Below are 20822 nucleotides of genomic sequence, written 5' to 3' on the forward strand. Positions count from 1 at the left end.
TAGTGAAGACATCAAAAGTATGAAATAACACATATGGAATCATGTAGTAACCAAAAAAGTGTTAAGCAAATCAAAATATATTTTATATTTGAGATTCTTCAAAGTAGCCACCCTTTGCCTTGATGACAGCTTTGCACACTCTTGGCATTCTCTCAACGAGCTTCACCTGGAATGGTTTTCCAACAGTCTTGAAGGAGTTCCCACATATGCTGAGCACTTGTTGGCTGCTTTTCCTTCATCCCAAATCATCTCAATTGGGTTGAGGTCGGTTGATTGTGGAGGCCAGGTCATCTGATGCAGCACTCCATCACCCTCCTTCTTGGTCAAATAACCCTTACACAGCCTGGAGGTGTGTTGGGTCATTGTCCTGTTGAAAAACAAATGATAGTCCCACTAAGCGCAAACCAGATGGGATGGCGTATCACTGCAGAATGCTGTGGTAGCCATGCTGGATAAGTGTGCTTTGAATTCTAAATAAATCACAGACAGTGTCACCAGCAAAGCACCCCCACACCATCACACCTCCTCCTCCATGCTTCACGGTGGGAACCACACATGCGGAGATCATCCGTTCACCTACTCTGCGTCTCACAAAGACACGGTGGTTGGAACCAAAAATCTCAAATTCGGACTAATCAGACCAAAGGACAGATTTCCACCGGTCCAAAGTTCATTGCTCGTGATTTTTGGCCCAAACAAGTCTCTTCTTCTTATTGGTGTCCTTTAGTAGTGGTTTCTTTGCAGCAATTCGACCATGAAGGCCTGATTCACGCAGTCTCCTCTGAACAGTTGATGTTGAGATGTGTCTGTTACTTGAACTATGTGAAGCATTATTTGGGCTGCAATTTCTGAGGCTGGTAACTCTAATGAACTTATCCTCTGCAGCAGAGGTAACTCTGGGTCTTCCTTTCCTGTAGCGGTCCTCATGAGAGCCAGCCATCATAGCGCTTGATGGTTTTTGCGACTGCACTTGAAGAAACGTTAAAAGTTCTTGACATTTTCCGGATTGACTGACCTTCATGTCTTAAAGTAATGATGGACTGTCATCTCTCTTTGCTTATTTGAGCTGTTCTTGCCATAATATGGACTTGGACTTTTACCAAATAGGGCTATCTTCTGTATACCACCCATACCTTGTCACAACATAACTGATTGGCTCAAACGCATTAAAAAGGAAAGACATTCCACAAATTAACTTTTAACAAGGCACACCTGTTAATTTAAATGCATTCCAGGGGACTACCTCATGAAGCTGGTTGAGAGAATGCCAAGAGTGTGCAAAGCTGTCATCAAGGCAAAGGGTGGCTACTTTGAACACTTTTTTGGTTACTACATGGTTCCATATGTGTTATGTCATTGTTTTGATGTCTTCACTATTATTCTACAATGTAGAAAATAGTAAAAATAAAGAAAAACCCTTGAATGAGTAGGTGTGTCCAAACTTTTGACTGGTATTGTAAGTGTTATTGAAAACATTTTGTTAAAGCATGACATTGATTAAATCTTATGTTAAAAAAAAAGTAATATAAAGAGTAAGGGCAGAAAGCAAAGTTATCTTTCAAACAAAATGTATACACATCATGCTTTTGATTTTGGGCTAGCAAGAATTAAATCATTTTGCCAGTGGTGCCAATGATTATGAATGCTACTTTGCCTCCCTACCAGGAACCCCAAGCTGTAAGGGTGGAGGACCCTAGGATTAGGGCCAGGAGTTTTTTCTGACCATGTGGTCACATGTTCAGGAAAAACTCTTGGTCCAGGATGTAAAACGTACAAGTATTAACTAACACAGTCATCTCAAGCAACTGAGGGGTGGGAAAGCAAGGACAATCTATTTTTCTTCTAAGGTGTACACAGAATGATTTCCTGTCAAATGTGTCAAAACCAAACAAACTAACGATGGATGATGTTACTGTTTTTGCTCATATGGTCCTGTGTGGCTCAGTTGGTAAGAGTGTGATGCTGGCAATGCCAAGGTTGTGGGTTCATATCCCGCAGCGATCACATACTCAAAATGTATGCCCTCACTATACTTTAAGTTGCTTTGGATAAAAATGTCTGCTAAGTGGCACATAATATTTTTTTATGCAGTTGCAGCTCTCTGGCAGGATGAGTGTGCTTTAAGCATCTATTATGCCCTTTAAAACGAGCATTTCTTAGCTTCAGACAGATTTTACACTATTGAAATTCTCCAGCCTCTTAATGTTACTGCCAATGGTATGACCCGTGTTACAACAAACCATTTCCATCCCTGGAGTGTCTGACAGAGTTGCTTTGACTGAGGATTATGAACCGTTTTGTTCAGAAAATGCTTACTCACACACAGAACGTGCAAGCTAATATTAGGAAGCCACTATACAGTATGTGTCCAAACGAGTTAACCAATTCGCACTATAGTTTCCCAAATTGTGTGTGATGATTATTCTACACAAAAGAGTGATGCCCCAGTTTAATTCTGAACTTTAATTTGTTCGTGATTTTTTTTTCTTCCTATACCTGAGTGTTTCTGCATAGAAAACACCTTACAATGTTACAGACTGATACTCATGCTGCTTTTGGTCCTCTAAGCAGATCATGTATTCTACTCCTCCTCCCAAGTAGACACTGAGTAATGGATCACAGCACACAATACCATGGTTCTTGTGGGTTGCCACATTATTAAAGAAAAAAACATGAAATCAAGTCCATAGCTCTGATATGCCCCCTACAGCAATTTATTTGAAAGAAGGACACATGGACAACGTTTCGATCCTCATTGGGATCTCCACTAAGTTGCCAGATAATGCCATATCTCTTGCAGGTCAGGTTGATATTCAGTATATATAGGCTAAGTTATGCATGGCACATTCACACCCATTTTGCTGTATTGGCACTACATGTAGGTCTAGAGACTGTAATGTAAATACCTTGGGATGAATGTGGCAGGGTCTTTAGCAGAGATGTAGAGCACAAAGAACAAGAACTCAACTGCTGTATGGTCATTGTCAAGATAGAAATATCTGTGTATTTTTCTGCATGGAAATCGCACAACATTTCACTTTATGTCTCATCTGTTCAATCCTGGCAGTAATGTTCTTCCAACTTGATTACGTAAAAACATACTTTATCTTAGCTGGAGCAACCTTTACACAAACAGACATAGACACGCACATGACTCACTCAGTTGTCTCACAATTTCAACTCACACACATGTACACACACATCACACACTCTCTCTCTATTATTTTTTCTGAGGAAGCAGTAACTCCCTCAGATATAAACTCAGGGTTCTAGAATGGGGAGGGAGGCATGGAGTAGGCCCTGTGTGTGTGTGTGTGTGTGTGTGTGTGTGTGTGTGTGTGTGTGTGTGTGTGTGTGTGTGTGTGTGTGTGTGTGTGTGTGTGTGTGTGTGTGTGTGTGTGTGTGTGTGTGTGTGTGTGTGTGTGTGTGTGTGTGTGTGTGTGTGTGTGTGTTAGTTAATCAGCCGATAGTGATTAGGCCATACCTCTATGATAAGATGACAGTGATGATGACCAGACTGAGGTCTTGTTCACAGGGAGTTGGCCTGAGCTAGGCGCCACACACATTATGATTTCAACTTCCAAACACCTGATAAATATATATATATATATATATATATATATATATATATATATATATATATACACAGTACCAGTCAAACTTTTGGACACACCTACTCATTACAGGGTTTTTCTTTATTTTTACTATTTTCTACATTGTAGAATAATAGTGAAGACATCATAACTATGAAATAACACATATGGAATCATGTAGTAACCAAAAAAGTGTTAAACAAATCAAAATATATTTTATATTTGAGATTCTTCAAAGTAGCCACCCTTTGCCTTGATGACAGCTTTGCACACTCTTGGCATTCTCTCAACCAGCTTCACCTGGAATGCTTTTCCTACAGTCTTGAAGGAGTTCCCACATATGCTGAGCACTTGTTGGCTGCTTTTTCTTCACTCACTCTGCAGTCCAACTCATCACAAACCATCTCAATTGGGTTGAGGTCGGGTGATTGTGGAGGCCAGGTTATCTGATGCAGCACTCCATACTCTCCTTCTTGGTCAAATAGCCCTTACACAGCCTGGAGGTTTGTTGGGTCATTGTCCTGTTGAAAAACAAATGATAGTCTCACTAAGCGCAAACCAGATGGGATGGCATATTGCTGCGGAATGCTGTGGTAGCCATGCTGGGGAAGTGTGCCTTGAATTCTAAATAAATCACAGGCAGTGTCACCAGCAACGCACCCCCACACCATCACACCTCCTCCTCCATGCTTTACGGTGGGAACTACACATGCGGAGAGCATCCGTTCACCTACTCCGCGTCTCACAAAGACACGGAGGTTGGAACCAAAAATCTCTAATTTGGACTCATCAGCCCAAAGGACAGATTTCCACCGGTCTAATGTCCATTGCTCGTGTTTCTTGGCCCAAGCAAGTCTCTTCTTCTTATTGGTGTCCTTTAGTAGTGGTTTATTTGCAGCAATTTGACCATGAAGCCCTGATTCACGCAGTCTCCTCTGAACAGTTGATGTTGAGATGTGCGTATTACTTGAACTTTTATTTGGGCTGCAATTTCCGAGGCTGGTAACTCTAATGAACTTGTCTTCTGCAGCAGAGGTAACTCTGGGTCTTCCTTTCCTGTGGCGGTCCTCATGAGAACCAGTTTCATCATAGCGCTTGGTGGTTTTTGCAACTGCACTTGAATAAACGTGATAGGGCTATCTTCTGTATACCACCCCTACCTTGTCACAACCCAACTGATTGGCTCAAACGCATTAAGAAGGAAAGTAATTCCACAAATTAACTTTTAACAAGGCACACCTGTTCATTTAAATGCATTCCGGGTGACTATCTCATGAAGCTGGTTGAGAGAATGCCAAGAGTGTGCAAAGCTGTCATCAAGGCAAAGGGTGACTATTTGAAGAATGTCAAATATAAAATATATCTTGATTTGTTTAACACTTTTTTGGTTACTGCATGATTCCATATGTGTTATTTCATAGTTGTGATGTCTTCACTATTATTCTACAATGTAGAAAATAGTACAAATAAAGAAAAACTCTTCAATGAGTAGGTGTGTCCAAACATTTGACTGGTACTGTATATATATGAAAGATTATTGGAATCTGTGTGGGTAGCTGGACAGGTAGGATGACTGACAATAGTGAAAGTGAACAGGTGTTCACGGGTCAGGTGACTGAGAGGAATGGAGGATACTGAGGCAGGAATTCCTTTAACCACAAAGTGGTATATTTACTGGGTAGGTTGTCTGGGGTTGATTCCTGGACGCACAGAATGTCTGTATTAGATGGAGTTGGGGAAGAGAAAGCAGCAAGGTCGGGCAGTGGCGATTTCCTCCTTTTAATGAGTTGAGATCTGTCTGACATTTCCACTTGACCTAATTAAAGCGCTCTGGCCCAGCTGCGCAAGTGGCCATGAATTAAAGGGCGATTCCACCAATTCCATGGGCCTTTTATACAGCCACCCCTGAAATTTGTTAAATTCCACACTCCTCAAAAGGCTCATCGCTCCCCGTCCTCTGTCATCTCGGGGAGAGGAATTAGCTTGGCAACTGGCCGGATATATGTCCGGTTCTTTACCTGAATCTCCACTGATCTAACACAACTGTCAGTCCCAGGCATGGTCTTGGTTATATGGCCCACCAGCCACCAGGCTCGAGGCAGTTGAGGGTCCACTATCATTACTACTTGGCCAGTGTCCAGGCTGGCAGTTTCTTTCTGCCATTTCCCTCTGTGCTGTAGGCTTGGTAGGTAATCCCGAATGAAACAGGCCCAGAAATGGTCAGCCAAGATTTGGCTGTGTCGCCACCGGCGTCTGCCAACAAGGTTGGTATCAGCATACATGGCTTGAGGAAGTGAGGCATCTCGGCGCCCCATCAAGATCAGATTCGGTGTAACCGGATCTGGGTCAGCGATGTCTGCAGAGAGATATCCGAAGGGTTTGGAGTTCAGTATCCCTTCCATCTCTATCAGGACTGTCCGCAAGACAGTTTCAGTGACAGTTTGGTCTCCCAGGATGACTTGTAAGGCCGTCTTCACAGATTTGATCTCTCGCTCCCATGTTCCTCCAAAATGAGGAGCTCCTGGAGGGTTGAATTTGAAGGATATTTGTTGGTCCATCAGTTGATCCTGGAGGGTTGGTTCCATTGCTTGGAAGTCTTCCTCCAACCGGTTTTCTCCTGCCTTGAAGTTTGTGCCCCTGTCCGCCAGGATCTCGTCGGGTTTCCCCCGTCGGGAGACAAACCGTCGTAGAGCCATGAGGAAGGCTTCAGTATCCAAACTCTCCAGTAGGTCCAAGTGGACACATCTAGTTGTCAAACACTTGAACAGAATGCCCCAGCGCTTCTCCGCTCGACGACCTAGCTTGATCGTAAAGGGCCCAAAGCAATCTACTCCTGTTGACCAGAAGGGGGGTTTGAGGAGGCGCAAGCAAGCAGGGGGCAAATCCACCATTTTGGGCACAGTTGCTCCGGCCCGCCATCTCTGACATTCCATGCTGGCGTATTGGGGCTTGCGAATGGCTCCTCGTCCTCCAAGTATCCAATACTTCCGCCTCATCTCCCCAAAGACCCTCTCTGGCCCTTGGTGGAGAAGCCTCTCATCATAACTCTTGATGAAGAGACTGGTGAGAGGATGTCTGGAGTCAAGGATAATTGGATGGATAGCATCGGGATCCAAGACTTCTGCTTGGCGCAGCCTCCCTCTGATCACTCCGTGTATTTGGGCAAGAGAGAGAAGACAGCTGTCCTTAGCCACTTCCTTACCGGCTTTCAGATCTTTTAGCTCCTCAGGGAAGCTGACTGAGTGTGCAGGCTGTAGGAGGAGTGTCTCTGCAGCGAGGGAGGTGGGTATGGAAGCCACCCCATCTGAGGTCTGGCTAGTGGCGGCGATCAGATCCTGCAGTGTTTGGGATTGTGCTGGGTCAGGGAGAGCTGTGGTTAGCTCCGATATTGTAGCACTGGGCAGACTTCCTTAACTCATGAGCTTCAGTTGGTTGCAGAGGGGCCGCAGGCAACGGGGGCTGTCAGCCATTCGTTCTCTGGTTGGGGCAAGAATGGTGGTCCCAAGCTCCAGCAATGGGGTTGAGCCAGTTCCTTAATAGTTTTACCATGAGTGATGTCATCAGCAGGATTGTTTATGCTGTCAACATACCTCCAGTCATTGCCTTCCGTTAGGTCTTGGATTTCCGCAATGCGAGTTCCGACAAACACCTTATACCTGCAGGACTCCGACCTGAGCCAGGTCAGTACAGTGGTCGAATCACTCCAGTAGATGACCCTTTGGATTGGCAAGGTGAGCTCGGCTCGCAAGGTAGAGGCCAACTTGGTTCCGGAAAGGGCAGCGCTGAGTTCCAGCCTAGGCATTGACAACTGCTTCTTGGGTGCGACCCTGGACCTGGCCATAACAAAGGAGACATGGGTGTGGCCTGCCTCATCCTCCACTTGGAGATAGGAAACCGCTCCATAAGTCCGCTCTGAAGCGTCACAGAACACATGAAGTTCCCGGCTTGATCCCAGTTGGTCAGCACAGGGTGACACATAACACCTTGGCATCTGGACTTTAGAGAGCTCTGACAACTCTGTTTCCCAACAGATCCATCGTTCCACTAGGTCAGCCGGGTGGATTGGTTCATCCCAGTCCCTCTTGGTCTGCCACAGGTCCTGGACTAAGACTTTGGCGCAGGTTGTGTATGGCAGGATATACCCGAGGGGATCGTATTGACTGGTCAGGGTCCGATAGATGATGCGCAGAGTGGGGGTTTCGGTGCTCAGGGCTGAGCGGTGCTTGTACCCCAGGGTATCCGATATGCAACACCATCTCAGTCCTAGAGTGGGCTCTTGTGGGTTAGCGCCAGACTGCGACAGCCATAGTTCACTGCTACTTGACCTAGCTTGTGGCGGGAGGTGCTGGACAACCTCCGCTGTGTTGCTCGCCCACTGTATAACCTCAAATCCCCCTTTGGACAGGAGATTCCAGACTTTATCGAGGAGTGCTTTCGCTTCAGCAGTGGATGGGACGCTCTGTAAGCAGTTATCCACATAGAAGGCATTCTCCACTGAATCCCAGACTTCTGGGTCACTGTCTGGGTGCTCCCGGGCGTGTCCCTGCAGAGCGTATATGGCACAGCAAGGACTGCACGTCGTGCCAAATGGGAGTACTTGCCATTCATAGATTGTGGGCTCTGCGTCTCGTTCCATATCTCGCTATATGAACTGGAGAAGTGTGGTGTTGGAAGGCAGCAGACAAATCTGATGAAACATGGCTTTGATGTCTCCACTGATGGCTGTGGAGTGTTGCCGGAACCGGAGAAGGACACCGAGCAAAGAAGGACCTAAGGTTGGGCCGTGGAGCAGACAGTCATTCAGGCTTTTACCAGCGGCTTGGAATGAACAGTTGAAGACAAGTCTGTACTTCCCACTGTGTTGCTGGATAACATGGTAAGGGAGATACCAGGATTCGCTGAGTGGGTTTCCCGCTTCATGAGCTGTCACCTTGGTGAAATAGCCTGCCTTCAAAAGGTTATGAATCTCTTGGTTATGAACTTCAGCAATCTCAGGATTCTTCACCAGTCGCCGCTCCGTTCCGCGGAGTAGTGGGAATACAGCCCGTGTTGTGGTTGCCAGAGGAGGATGGTTGGGCACCCGTAGCAGTGGGGTTGCGTACCTCTGAATGCCATCCATTTCAGTGGTGGTGGTGTGCTTCTCCAGGAGGTCTAATGCATAGGAGTCATGTTTCGAGCAGGTGACCTCCTGTAGCTTCCGGTTGGAGAAGGTGTCCATCTTCAAGAGCATCTCCACATTCCGAAGGAGGTCAGTGGCTGGACAGCGAGATGGAGCTGGACTGCTTCTGGTAAACAGGATTTGCTGTGACTGTACAGCTTGGGTAGAGAGAAGTAGATGGGCTGGACCCTGCACAGCCCAACCCAAGGATGTATGGACAGCAACAGGCCCTCCTTCTGGTCCAGCTCGTATAGGCTCGGTCGGGGTGACGAGGTGTGTTTGGTCAGACCCGATCAGGATGAGTGGTGCAACCCTGGCCATGTTAGGAAGAGGCAGTCCTCTGAGATGAGGATATTACTTCTGTAGAACACTCACCGGGCAGGAGTGCTCTGCGAGATTCAGGCCATCTGCCATGAAGGCATTAGTGATGTTGTAGGCCACTTCCCTTTGTCCTGAAGGTGAAACGCAGAAGGTCACGGAAGAGCCTTTCACTTGGATAACATCATGTCGCACCGCTCTGAGGTTAAGGATCTCGGGGGTCCCCTCCAGGTTAAGCTGCCGGGCGGCAGCTGGGAGAATGATTGTTCTTTCAGACCAATCATCTAGAACGGCGAATGTATCCATGCTCCTCCCTTCGCTTTGCAGAGTGACCTTTACCACCTTCAACATGACCCTTGGAGACAGGTTCTGCTGGTCGAGGTAGAGCTCCTTTGCGACTCCTACCATGAGCATACTCTGCTCCTTCGCTGCTTGGGGAATTACATCATGCAACACTGTGAGATGGATTTCCTTACAGCGATTGCAGGGTTTCCTCAATGTGCAGGTCTGGGCTTTATGGCTACGGGCACACTTGTAGCATCGCTCGTCTGAAGTTATCCAGGCCTTCAATTGGGGTCGAGTGAGCTTTTGTAATCTGGGGCATGAGCCCAGGAAGTGCCACTTACTATTGCAATAGGGGCAGTAAGGATGGAATTTGATGTTCTTGCTTTTGAGAGGGGTCTTCATTCCGGGTTCCTCCCCGGCTTCACTATTTAAGTACATGGTAGTGGGATTCAGCCTTTTATGACCCTCCTTGCGTTCAAACTCCTTCCTTACCCCAGAGGCTGGGGCTGAGATTGTGGCCTGGTGAGCGATGCTCTTCGCCCTCTCCTTCACCTGCAACCATGCTGTCTGGTCTTTGAGGGCATAGGTGCTTCTCGAGCCCTCTTTCAGGATGCCTTTGTTCAAACATTTCCACTGAAACGCACAGAGCAATAAACAAACACGTTCATTTTCTAAGTGAGGATCTGTAGATTTTAGTGAGTGTAGAGATCAGTTTGTAGAGTTAACATAAGCTATGTCATGCGCAACTTTGACTTCCTCTAAGGAAATAACTGGTCGGGCTGCTCAGAGGTGACCTCTGACACAGAGGTTAAAGGTCAAATAAGAGATAAATGTTGAAATACTGGCCGTGATTATAACTTTCTATGGGCTAACATCACTCTGCATGTTAAAATAGTGCTAGCTAAACCTCTCTCTTCCTCTCTTTCCTATCTCAACCCTAACTTTGTTCTCTCCTATTTTGTGTTCTTCAGCCCTCTCTCTCTCTTTACCTCTGTCCCTCTTTTGTACGTTTCTTTTTTATAATGTGCATGTATAGGCATCAATAAATCATTGAAGATGTTTAAAAAATAATAATATTCTGCTGCCAAGGCCATGCAAAGTGTTTTGAATTGCCCTTATATGTGGAAAATGTATTTTGAATGCTTTACATAATTTCTGCTGTAAAATGAAATCAGAGTAAAAAGAAAATTTGCACTTTACTATAATGGTCTGGTTTTTATTTTATGGTCAGTGTGATTGCAAGATATTTCAAAGAAATTGGCCTACCATTTTACATGTTATCTTTATAATACCTATGCTACTTTCTTTGTAGTTGTAGTAATTCCAGAAATAAAGTGCATTTGGAAGGTATTTAGACCCCTTCACTTTTTCCACATTTTGTTACGTTACACCCTTATTCTGAAATAGATTCAATCGTTTTTTCCCCTCATCAATCTACCACATAATGACAAAGCAAAAACAGGTTTTTAGATTTTTTAGCAAATTTATAAAAATATAAAAAATGAAATATCACATTTACATAAGTATTCAGACCCTTTACTCAGTACTTTGTTGAAGCACCTTTGGCAGCGATTACAGCCTCGAGTCTTCTTGGGTATGACGCTACAAGCTTGGCACACCTGTATTTGGGGAGTTTCTCCCATTCTTCTCTGCAGATCCTCTCAAGCGCTGTATGGTTGGATGGGGAGCGTTGCTGCACAGCTATTTTCAGGTCTCTCCAGAGATGTTAGATCGGGTTCAAGGCTCTGGCTCAAGGACATTCAGAGACTTGTCCCGAAGCCACTCCTGCGTTGTCTTGGCTGTGTGCTTAGGGTCGTTGTCCTGTTGGAAGGTGAACTTTTGCCCCAGTCTTATGTCCTGAGTGCTCTGGAGCAGGTTTTCATCAAGGATCTCTCTGTACTTTGCTCCGTTCATCTTTCCCTCGATCCTGACTAGTCTCCCAATCCCTGCCACTGAAAAACATCCCCACAGCATGATGCTGCCACCACCATGCTTCACCGTAGGGAAAGTGCCAGGTTTCCTCCAGACATGACGCTTGGCATTCAGGCCAAAGAGTTCAATCTTGGTTTCATCAGACCAGAGAATCTTGTTTCTCATGATCTGAGAGTCCTTTAGGTGCCTTTTGGCAAACTCCAAGCAGGCTGTCATGTGCCTTTTACTGAGGAGTGGCTTCTGTCTGGGCACTCTACCATCAAGGCCTGATTGGTGGAGTGCTGCAGAGATGGTTGTCCTTCTGGAAGGTTCTCCCATAGCCACAGAGGAACTCTGGAGCTGTGTCAGAGTGACCATTGGGTTCTTGGTCACCTCCCTGACCAAGGCCTTTCTCCCCCGATTGCTCAGTTTGGCCGGGGCGGCCACATTTAAGAATGATGGAGGCCACTGCTAATGCTGCAGAAATGTTTTGGTACCCTTCCCCAGATCTGTGCCTCAACACAATCCTGTCTCAGAGCTCTACGGAAAATTCCTTCGACCTCATGGCTTGGTTTTTGCTCTGACATGCACTGTCAACTGTAGGACCTTATATTGCCTTTCCAAATCATGTCCAATCAATTGAATTTACTCTTCAATCAAGTTGTAGAAACATCTCAAGGATGATCAATGGAAACAGGATGCACCGGAGTTCAATTTCGAGTCTCATAGCAAAGGGTCTGAATACTTACGTAAATAAGGTATTTCTGTTTTTTTATAAATGTGCAAAAATGTCTAAAAACCTGTTTTTGCTTTGTCATTATGGGGTATTGTGTGTAGATTGATGAGGAATTGTTTTTATTTAATCCATTTTAGAATAAGGCTGTAAGGTAACAAAATGTGGAAAAAGTCAAGGGGTCTGAATACTTTCCGAATGCACTTTAAACAGAAAGTATCTGGTAATTCTATGGATAGGCAAGAAGTAAGGCGTGAAAGAGTCTTTATGTCCTCCTTTAAATAATGAATTACTTTAAATCCCTTTGTATGTAATCCCAGCAGATCCGACCGCTTGTTTATAGCTGCACTAGGTTTGGACAGGCTTCCTGTGTAGATTAAAAGGCACTGCACATGATAGCCTCCATATGGAGCCTCTGACCACATTTTCAGATCAAGCATAAATTGCCTTTAAGACACAGTGGAGCTGGCGCGACATATGGCTCAGAAAATGTACCTCAATCCAGGGATGATAAAAGTGTTGTAGTTTTGCACTTACCTTTTTTTCATATAGGTACTGTCACTTTAAATTGCACAGCGAAATTGGAAAACTGTTACGGATTGGCACCATTTTCGGGATTGACACAGCTTCATGTTTTCCGGGGCTTTGGATCTCTGCTAGCTATCCAATAAAATCATGTAAGTATTTATTTTCTCCTCATGTTTATAATAACGTTGATCAACTAACTAGCTCGGTGTTTCAAATATGCGTATTTCTTTAAAAAAAACGAAAGTCTACAACACCCAATTTACCGGGATTGGGTGTGAAGCTCTCTCGGCTAGCTAGTTAGCTAACTATCATGCAACAAGTGCTTGTTCAAACTAGCCATATAGCCAGCAATTGTGCTAATCCTGGCCCCGACCTAGTTACCAAAACAAAGCTATAACATTGATTTATTATTTAGGTAAATGTTGGGTCTGTAACGCGTTAGTTAAATTGCATGTTTGGTATGAAGGGAGTTTTGGGAACGCTGCTGATTTAACGTTAGGTAGCTAGTTTGCTAGCCTAAGCTAGCTTGTTAGATGTTCATTCTGAATACGATACATTTTCCTGGCTTTATCGACCAGTTGATACTATCTACGTTACCTAGGTAGCTAATGTTATTATGCGGATGTCTAGGGTAGATCGCTAGTGATGTTCGCTAATTATCAATATTAACTAGCTAAGTTAGTTCATATGGTTACTGCTATGTTGCTTGTAACTACTTTAGTAGCTTGATAACCATGACTTTAGTTAACATCAAGCCTCAGTCCCCTGACCTTTTCGCTAGCTAAATTCTGAATGGCCGGCCTAGCTAGCTAACTAGACAAGCCATGAATATACATAGCTAGCTACATAGCCTACATTGTAATCCTATGATGAATGTGATAAGCCAACTAGTTACGTCATCAGTTTGACCAGTCATTATTTTTTTGTATCTCTGTAACGAACACTGTGGTTGTTGTATGTTGCTAACGTGGCCAACCAAAGTCTGATTGATTGTTCCAGGCAGTGAAGATTTCAACATTCGTAACTCGCAGCCAATAGGCTGGAAGGAACACTTGCAATTTGAAAGTGCTTTGCTATTTCAACGTTTGATTCCTGGATTTGTACCTACTTTAGTCCCTCATTGTACATTTCGCTTTCTTGGAACATTGGCGAGCTGAACTTGGTCGGAGAATAGTAGGACGTCTGCTATCTGCATCCTCATCCACTGGATGCAGCTGACACACAAGCACACCTGTTATTGTCCAGAAATGCCAGGTGCCTCGGCTGCAATGTCCAGCTCAGGTGCCAGGTGGTGTGATTTTCCCCTCTAAAGGGCCCTGTTTGAATACTGAAGAAAGTATCCCAACTTCCTTCCTACTTTCCCTCCTTGAAATAATCAGATCTGAAAGGGCGGGATTGGTGAGAGCAGTGGGTTGTTAACCTTGCTCTCACTTGTATGCCAATTTGTGATTAATACACAGAGGGAGAGGTACAGCTTGGTACCTGCCGTCAGAACAGGCTGTAGTGGGGAAGTGTTGACATGAGAACTGAGAGAGAGCATTTTTAACTTTTTTTTTTTTACATTTATGAGCGATTTTATCCAGAGTGACTTACATTATTTTTTTTCATACTGGCCCCCCGTGGGAATCGAACCCACAACCCTGGCGTTGCAAACGTCATACTCTACCAACTGAGCTACATCCCTGCCGGCCATTCCCTCCCCTACCCTGGACGACACTGGGCCAATTGTGTGCTTGGAGGGTACTATGGTGTTGAATGCTGAGCTATAGTCAATGAACAGCATTCTCACATAGGTATTCCTCTTGTCCAGATGGGATAGGGCAGTGTGATGGCGATTGCATCGTCTGTGGATCTATTGGGGCGGTAAGCAAATTGAAGTGGGTCTAGGGTGACAGGTAAGGTAGAGGTGATATGATCCTTGACTAGTCTCTCAAAGCACTTCATGATGACAGAGGTGAGTGCTACAGGGCGATAGTCATTTAGTTCAGTTACCTTTGCTTTCTTGGGTACAGGAACAATGGTGGCCATCTTGAAGCATGTGGGAACAGCAGACTGGGAAAGGGAGAGATTGAATATGTCCATAAACACACCAGCCAGCTGGTCTGCGCATGCTCTGAGGACGCGGCTAGGGATGCCTTCTGGGCCGGCAGCCTTGCAGGGTTTAACATGCTTAAATGTCTTAATCACGTTGGCCACGGAGAAGGAGAGGCCACATTCCTTGGTAGTGGGCCTCGTCAGTGGCGCACTGTGTTATCCTCAAAGCGGGCGAAGAAGGTGTTTAGCTTGTCTGGAAGCGAGACGTTGGTGTCGGCGACGTGGCTGGTTTTCCTTTTGTAGTCCGTGATTGTCTGTAGACCCTGCCACATACGTCTCATGTCTGAGCCGTTGAATTGCTCAGACACTCCCATTGCAGATATTTATTTTCCAACCCTTGCACTGGGGACTGAGCACTCCCACACTTAATGATGACGTGTTTTTGAGTGCAATGCACTTATGGCGGTCTGACAGGAAGGATCTCAAATTAAATGGGTAAATCCTGGAGACCGTAGAGTGGGACAGGACGTGTGTGTGTGTCTCTCTCCTATCTAAACCGTCTCTGTTGCCCTTACCCCAGGGCCACTCCTGCTCCAGAAGGCTCCGCGCCTGGCACCCGCCGGCTACAACAGACACAGACCCAAGTGGACGAGGTATGACCACCCCCCGCCACGCACACACACCCTTCATTGTAAACATATACAGCGTACACAATTCTAACCCCGCTGCCTCCAACAGGCACCACTCCCTTATCTGATGTATCAGCTGTTGGCAAACGCATGTATGTCTGAAAAGATGGTTCTCTTCCTCGTCAGTGTGCAACAATTCATACTAGAATTCTCGCTCTCTTGCCTACGTTTCTTATGCAGTGTCGGACACTCTGGATACTTAAAAAAAGAATGCTAAACTGATCCTATATCAGCACTTCCGCTTTAAGACTCTTTGTTAATATGGGCACATACGTGCTCATTTGAGCTCAATCTGAGTTCACTTTAGAAACCAACAAACTCTCATATTCATTACTTTTTTCCCTAAAAAATGTGTGTGTAGGTGGTGGATATCATGCGTGTGAATGTTGACAAGGTTTTGGAGCGTGACTCGAAGCTGTCGGAGCTGGACGACAGGGCGGACGCGCTGCAGGTCGGAGCCTCCCAGTTTGAGACCAGCGCCGCCAAACTCAAGAGGAAGTTCTGGTGGAAGAACTGCAAGGTGCAGTGTACACACACACACCCACACCCCCACAGAACATCCTGTTGAGATGTTTAAGTGTGTTTGTTGTTATCTGTGCTCTCCAGATGTGGGCCATCCTGATAGCTGTCATACTCATCATCCTGGTCATCATCATCAGTGAGTATAGCTCTAGGTGGAACAGTATGGGTTGGTGGGGCCAATACAACAACACTGGGAACAAAGGTTATGACTAGGTCTTTCCTTTGTGGTTGGCTGTAGGCAGGTTTCCATTGACCCAGATTTCAACAAAAGCTATGTCACGACATGTAATGGAAACGGCAACTATGTTCTAAAGATCACATTTTTTTGTCCGTACGATGGGTGGATTATTCTATTGTCAAACTTTCTTTATTGCCACAAATTATTTTTGAATAAAGTATGCTTGCTGAATAATTTAAGGTACGCGGGGCAAGTGATGTCATCACTTAACTATAAATCTCCACTCCACATTTAAGTCTATTTTTCAACTAAAAAAAGAATGTTTCTTTGCAGAACAAAGATTGTCTTTGATCTACAGGAGTGCAAGTTTCATCATGGCATGGACTGTGGTGATACGTTGGCACATGAGAATTATTAGAATATGGCACATATTAGTCAATACTTGCATTCTATTAATGCTGGCTTTTTGTGGGCTACCTGAGACATGAAGCAAATTAGTTAATGCGCAATTTTCCTAAATGGATAATGTAAAAACTTCAACCACACCATTTTTATTCGACACAAGGCTTTTGCGGAAACTTTTATTTTTTTTGTGCGACGTTGTTAAGTCCAGCTGTTTTTATCGACACAATGGTTCAATGGAAACTCACTGTAGCAGGCAATTGTCACATCTATTTTCTTTGCAAACTTTCTAAATGTCTACAGGTTCATGGAAACGTAGCTAGTGTCTGTCTAACTCCTCTCTGCCTTCTGTCAGTCTGGAGCCATCCGTAAAGAAGCAGTTGTTGGAAGAGGAGAGAAGCGAATGATGAGGAGGAGTGAGTGAACAGCTGAAAGTCTCAGAAACAAGGTCTCATGGTTTAGCCTACTGAGTGCCAAAGCCCATTCTCTACAGCAGTGGTTTTCCCCCTGCTCCTGGAGGGCCTGTCCAGTGAGATTTAGAATGATGCATTGCAGATAGCAATGTACTGTATAGAACTGATACCATTCTGTGTGACAGAAAGTCGTGTTAATTCTGCACAATAACTTTTCTATCTGCAACCCTCTTGAGTGTACCTGCTGAATAGACCCCTGTTTCAACTACATATACAGTTCAAACACACACACTGCAGCCCTCCAGTATCAGGAGTGAAGCACACTACTCAAATCTCTCCTCAACATTTTTACATTTTCTTTTTTATGTTTTTATTAGTAATAATAGATGTGATTGTGTGAGGCAGAGCGAGGCAAGTGCCTTTGTGATACACTCGCTGTGCTTTCCTGTCAGTCTCCACTGTAATATTGGGATGTGCTAAGGAGTCAAACCCTTAAACACACACACACCAGTGTGAAGTCCCACACCAGTCATCGGATCAGAACACCAAATGACTGATATGGACTGTTGGATTATATTATTATATCCACAGACAGAAACCAACTGGACATGACTGAGATTCAGTCTTGACCTTCTTCCCATCTCTAAAGGGACTGTGTGTGTGACCCCAATATGACGTGGGCTTGGGTTCAGAGAAACTCTCAAGATGCCAAGACAAGCACACATGGGCCTTGTTTATTTTCTGTTGGTCTGCTCGACCAACGTGACTGACAATGACACCTCTCATGGAAAAGTAGTGCCTTAAGTAGTGATTCTTGTCAAAGCACCAAACAATAGATATCAGGCATCACCTTATATTCGGGTGTAGGGCACGGCGGCGGTCCTCTGTAGCTCAGCTGGTAGAGCACGGTGCTTGTAACGCCAAGGTAGTGGGTTCGATCTCCGGGACCACCCATACACAAAAAATGGCATATTATATTATGACCTTTCTGCTGCTTTGAACATAGGAACACAGGCAAAAGACAGCCAAGCCATATCGAACCAACATACGGAACCAGCAGTGCCTTCCAATGGTCTGCGTTTTCATGCCCACACACACATACTATGCTATGGTCTCTTCAGCCTCCTGCTGTGGGAGAGCTCTACAACCTTTTCATTATTTTATGTCAATAAATGTATTTGTTGTTTAAATATCTTTGCTGTGTAGTGTTGGTAATCTTAAAATAAACTGTGTAGTTTTTTGTTTTGTTTGTTTGTTTACTTACTGAAATGCCTTTAGTTGCCATGGTAACTTTGCTGCTGCAGTGAAGAGCATCATGGATGTTTGAGTTTTGGAAGGATGACATGTCATGCTCCGTGCGTGTCACCCCCTCCAAAGGTGCCAAAACCAAGGGGCTATTCTCTGGGGTGCAATGCTACGGATCCTTCAGATCGAGGTGTATTGTGTAGAACCAATGTTACTGTCTTGTAGAAGAGAGAATTGTTTGCTCTATACATTGAATAAACTCCAGCTCTGTCAAGAAAGCCTTCGCCAAGTCTACCCCCTCCCTTTGTGAATATTAGAAACAAGTGCAATTCTACAATGTTGCCTTACAATGTCGTGTGTCTTGCTTGAATAAAAACAGATTTGACTTTTATCACCAATCAGTCTACAATATGTGTGTTCTGTCAGAGTATGAATTGGAGACTGTTTCTAGATTTAACAATGCTGCAATACTTTACATTTCAAATGGGTTGTTGGCAGAAACTGTTGATCAATCCTAGCTGGGCTACTCAACTCAGTTGCTAATCGACTTTCCCAATCCCAAATCAACCCATATACACAACACTACATGACCAAAAGTAGAACATCTCATTCCAAAATCATGGGCATTAATATGGAGTTTGTCCACCCCCCCCTTTGCTATAAAAGCCTCCACTCAGTGGTGTAAAGTACTTCTTAAGTAGTTTTTGGCGGTATCTTTACTACAGTGGGGAGAACAAGTATTGGATACACTGCCGATTTTGCAGGTTTTCCTACTTACAAAGCATGTAGAGGTCTGTAATTTATATCATAGGTACACTTCAACTGTGAGAGACGGAATCTAAAACAAAAATCCAGAAAATCACATTGTATGATTTTTAAGTAATTAATTTGCATTTTATTGCATGACATAAGTATTTGATCACCTACCAACTAGTAAGAATTCCGGCTCTCACAGACCTGTTAGTTTTTCTTTAAGAAGCCCTCCTGTTCTCCACTCATTACCTGTATTAACTGCACCTGTTTGAACTCGTTACCTGTATAAAAGACACCTGTCCACACACTCAATCAAACAGACTCCAACCTCTCCACAATGGCCAAGAACAGAGAGCTGTGTAAGGACATCAGGGATAAAATTGTAGACCTGCACAAGGCTGGGATGGGCTACAGGACAATAGGTAAGCAGCTTGGTGAGAAGGCAACAACTGTTGGCGCAATTATTAGAAAATGGAAGAAGTTCAAGATGACGGTCAATCACCCTCGGTCTGGGGCTCCATGCAAGATCTCACCTCGTGGGGCATCAATGATCATGAGGAAGGAGAAGGATCAGCCCATAACTACACGGCAGGACCTGGTCAATGACCTGAATAGAGCTGGGACCACAGTCTCAAAGAAAACCATTAGTAACACACTACGCCGTCATGGATTAAAATCCTGCAGCGCACGCAAGGTACCCCTGCTCAAGCCAGCGCATGTCCAGGCCCATCTGAAGTTTGCCAATGACCATCTGGATGATCCAGAGGAGGAATGGGAGAAGGTCATGTGGTCTGATGAGACAAAAATAGAGCTTTTTGGTCTAAACTCCACTCGCCGTGTTTGGAGGAAGAAGAAGGATGAGTACAACCCCAAGAACACCATCCCAACCGTGAAGCATGGAGGTGGAAACATCATTCTTTTGAAAACACCCTGTCCACATCACCAACAATTAACAGTAGTTCAAAATCTTCACAGTTACCAGGACTGTGTGCTAGGATTCAATCACAACTTTTGTAATATACAGCCCTATACAGCTAACATTTCATGCTAAGTGGTTTGTTTGTGGTTATTTGAACACCATATAGTAAAACAATAAACAAACAAAAAATGGCCAGGCCTTATTTATAGTCTCAGAAAATATTTCAAAGAAAAGAGAATCACTCCCCACTTTTTCCTGGAAGAAAAAGTACACATTTAGTTAGTTTCCATTTTGATACCTCTTAATCAGTCCACACAATCGAAATTCGAAATTCTCATTCTCTTGCCACATCTCCTGATCCCTCCTTTCAGACAACCCTCAAGAACATCACTTGTGACTGCTCCCTTCTCCGGTGAATTCCACAATCCAGTGCACATAAAACGAAATACAATCCCATAAGGTTTAAACCCCTAGGCTTTTCCCTAGCCGCACTGCTACCACTCAATCACGCCCAACATGCTTCGTGACGTCGGAAACTCAAATATGCTATCTCTTGCCTCGTTGGTTGTACTCTCCCACATGCCCTGTGGCCCCCCTTCTATAAAATAGTTTACTAATGTGATGATGGTTTTGCCCATTAGCGTCATCGTCGTTCGAGGCCCATAACACTTTACTACAATCCACAACAGCCCAAACCAGATGGGATGGCGTATCACTGTAGAATGCCTTGAATTCTAAATAAATCACAGACAGTGTCACCAGCAAAGCACCCCCACACCAGAACACCTCCTCCTCCATACTTTACGGTGGGAACTACACATGCGGAGATCATCCGTTGGAACCAAAAATCTCAAATTTTGACTCCAGTCCAAAGGACAAATTTCCACCTGTCTAATGTCCATTGCTCTTGTTTCTTGGCCCAAGCAGGTCTCTTCTTCTTATTGGTGTCCTTTAGTAGTGGTTTCTTTGCAGCAATTCGACCATGAAGGCCTGATTCACACAGTCCCCTCTGAACAGTTGATGTTGAGATGTGTCTGTGACTAGAACTCTGTGAAGCATTTATTTGGGCTGCAATTTCTGAGGCTGGTAACTCTAATGAACTTATCCTCTGCAGCAGAGGTAACTCTGGGTCTTCCATTCC

General features: G+C 44.6%; 1 protein-coding gene across 1 annotated transcript; it reads left to right on the forward strand.

The window, feature by feature from the left end:
- Positions 1–12402: 12402 nt before the first annotated feature.
- Positions 12403–18400, forward strand: LOC121575332 (vesicle-associated membrane protein 3). The gene is made up of 5 exons (XM_041888333.2): positions 12403–12675; positions 15141–15213; positions 15611–15769; positions 15856–15907; positions 16707–18400. Coding segments are annotated over exons 1-5 (303 nt in total). The 5' UTR covers positions 12403–12673; the 3' UTR covers positions 16724–18400.
- The last annotated feature ends 2422 nt before the right edge of the window (positions 18401–20822 follow it).

Source organism: Coregonus clupeaformis, chromosome 10 (genome assembly GCF_020615455.1).
Source record: "Coregonus clupeaformis isolate EN_2021a chromosome 10, ASM2061545v1, whole genome shotgun sequence".
NCBI lineage: Eukaryota > Metazoa > Chordata > Actinopteri > Salmoniformes > Salmonidae > Coregonus > Coregonus clupeaformis.

Excerpts from the sequence above, each read along its gene's own strand:
- LOC121575332 (XM_041888333.2), top strand. Across the intron at positions 15,214-15,610 it reads CACAGACCCAAGTGGACGAG|GTGGTGGATATCATGCGTGT; the intron begins GTATGACCACCC and ends ATGTGTGTGTAG. Across the intron at positions 15,770-15,855 it reads TCTGGTGGAAGAACTGCAAG|ATGTGGGCCATCCTGATAGC; the intron begins GTGCAGTGTACA and ends TGTGCTCTCCAG.